Source organism: Phalangium opilio, unplaced genomic scaffold (genome assembly GCF_054372755.1).
Source record: "Phalangium opilio isolate 3A_F unplaced genomic scaffold, DU_Popi_V2 ptg000217l_1, whole genome shotgun sequence".
Taxonomy (NCBI): Eukaryota; Metazoa; Arthropoda; class Arachnida; order Opiliones; family Phalangiidae; genus Phalangium; species Phalangium opilio.
Genome location: NW_028324218.1, coordinates 11,922,356 through 11,924,887, shown reverse-complemented (window position 1 = coordinate 11,924,887; position 2,532 = coordinate 11,922,356). Strand labels below are relative to the sequence as shown.

Sequence of the window (2,532 nt, the reverse complement as noted above, 5' to 3'; positions counted from 1 at the left end):
TACTGCATGACGGTGATAATTTGAAATGAATTTATCCTCGCGTTTTTCTTCCAGAACGTATTGAAGAACCGAACTAACTGTATACAATCTGGTTTTCGAACGAAGCAACGTTTCATCGTCATGCTAATATAGGTCTGAATAAAAAACATTGTTGGTTGGTTGTCTTCGTGGAAATAAACCCCAGATTCGGAGGGATACAATGTCTGGGGAGGAATTGTGGGGAACCATATAATAGGTACTTATTATTATTAGTTAGTTAACGTGTTAGGTCTACAAAATTCTCCGTTGTGGTTTTACCATAGGACCATTTTTTATGATATCCTGACGGCAACCCGTTGTCTCATTTTTCTGCAAACTGACCTTAAAGATGCTTCCGACGACAATACGGAATATGGTCTATTAGTAGGATGGCGTATTATTGTGTATTGGTCCGCCAGTTGCTAGATGGTCGCTAGAATTGACACCAGTGTAATCTTGAAGGAAAGAGGAATGGAGTGGTAACCCCCATACCTATAGCGTTGTCTCTGTATCCCCACCTACGTTACCGTAGTCCTCCCAGCATCCTCAGCGGTTTGGTAGGGTCGTACCGAATGAAATTGAAAAAAACACTCCCTCTATTCGCAATCGCCACCGAATATAGGGGGCGCGTCGACTCCACAAAATGGCGGCTGAAAAGGGGGTTAGTGATACCGAAATGGATACGAGCGAACAGGTTTTAAGTTTGGATAAGTATTATGTATCGCTTTTTTCAATTTTATCCTATGTCGAATTCAAAAATGGAGACCACAAACGCTGTTTAGTAGAAGGAGAAGAAGTGTTTAAAAATAAACATATCATATGCTGTGGTATTCAGAGTCGAGACGACAAAGGCTTAAGTATAGTGGGTCTATGTTTGAAGTCTAGTGATTTACAGTGTGCTCAGCCACATCAGTTATCTTGCAAATTAAAGGAAGATTCAAACTTTGAAATATCCTGTACATGTAAGGCTGGTTTAAGTTCTAAATGTAAACATTGCATTGCGTTACTCATACTATTGAACCGAGAAGGAGTTTCTTCCCTTGAGGATCTCAGTTGTACAGATATGAAACAACAATGGGGAAAACTAAAAGACTCTGGCAAGAATATGTATAAGCCCATACCAGTTGAACATTTTTGCCATTTTAAAAAGATAGAAGCAGTGCATAAGAAACCTACGGAGGAGATAAACACTCTTATACAAAAGAAACTGTTGGCCAGCGCCCCAAAGTCTGCTCTCGCTCTCCACAAAAAAGGTAGAGCTCGGAATATTTCAAACCTTTCCTTGGACTTCCCTTGTTCCGACATTTTAACTAAAAATACAAACCAAGCTGAAGCTCTGAATAGAGTTTTAAATGTTTCACAGAGTGAAGATGTCTTGATTGCTCATTCAACGACTGAAAACCAATATTTAACATCGCAACTATGGAACTTAGAACTAGCTAGATTGGATGAGAAGTGTAGAGATTGGTTTAATGCTCACGTTAGAGTAACTAAAGAGCGAGCCATAGAGCTTTGTAAAGAAACGGCACTTCAAGGTGATGACGAAGAAAGTAAGACCTGGCTTTGGGAACGTAAAAGACGAATAACAGGATCAGTATGCTATGCTCTATTCACTTACGTAGAGAGAACTGAAGGTGCTTGGAAAATGAAAATAGAAAAGCATTTAAAATCATATAATTTTAAGGGAAATAAAAACACAGAATATGGTAAGAAAACTGAAAAACTGGCTACCAAGCGGTATAAAGAAGTTTATGGGCATGATTTGAAATCATTCGGAACAGTGATAAATGCATCAGCTCCCTGGTTAGCTTTTAGCCCTGACGGTGTAATTTTTGAAAATCAAAAACCTTCAATCTTGCTTGAAGTAAAATGCCCTGTTGAAGCAGAAAATGTTTCATCCGCAGAACTGGTAGAAATGAAAAAAATTAGTTTTCTAGTAAAAACTGAGAAAGGCTACGATTTAAAAAAAAATCACAAATATTATGGCCAAGTTCAATTAGGAATGGCAGTTTTAAACTTAAATCAGACTCATTTTGTTGTTTACAGCAAAAAAAGTAATTATTTTTTAAATATTGTTGTACATGCAGATCTTAAATTTATCTCAAATTTAATTGAAAAACTAAAATTTGTATATTTTACGCATTTACTCCCTCGCTTAGTTAAAATGACCTTTTTGGCAAAAGCTAAAAATAAATAAATTGATTTACTGATTGTAATTAGTATTTTATTTCTGTAATTAAAATTTTTAACTTATTTTCGGCATAATTAACTCAAATGGTTTAATTATATTCAACAGTTCTACTATCATTAACAACTAACAATCTTTATAGTCCAAGGCCCAAAATCAACAACCCCCTTTTCGACAGTTCCCCTCACTACCGCGTGGTGGCGGGTCATGTAGTGGCGATTGCGAATCTTAAAAATAAAAGCTAGTTCTCATACAAATAAAATGGCGCTACGCCGCAGCACTTAGCAATTGCGTACCGAAGATAGGGGCGTGCGCGAGGTACACTG

The 2,532-nt window shown here is 37.2% G+C and overlaps 1 protein-coding gene across 6 annotated transcripts; it reads left to right on the top strand.

The window, feature by feature from the left end:
• Positions 1 to 612: 612 nt before the first annotated feature.
• Positions 613 to 2,234, top strand: LOC149616326 (uncharacterized). 6 transcript variants are annotated; one of them, XR_016375809.1, is made up of 4 exons: positions 613 to 1,271; positions 1,382 to 1,568; positions 1,641 to 1,724; positions 1,800 to 2,234. XR_016375809.1 is itself a non-coding variant. In XM_089856359.1 (2 exons), the coding sequence occupies exons 1-2, from the start codon at positions 662 to 664 to the stop codon at positions 1,384 to 1,386; spliced, it is 615 nt and encodes a 204-aa protein (XP_089712485.1). In that variant the 5' UTR covers positions 613 to 661; the 3' UTR covers positions 1,387 to 2,234. The 6 variants fall into 6 exon arrangements, 1 of the variants encoding a protein (XP_089712485.1); XR_016375811.1 differs by having other exon boundaries at positions 1,382 to 1,612; positions 1,703 to 1,724; XR_016375808.1 differs by having other exon boundaries at positions 1,641 to 2,234.
• The last annotated feature ends 298 nt before the right edge of the window (positions 2,235 to 2,532 follow it).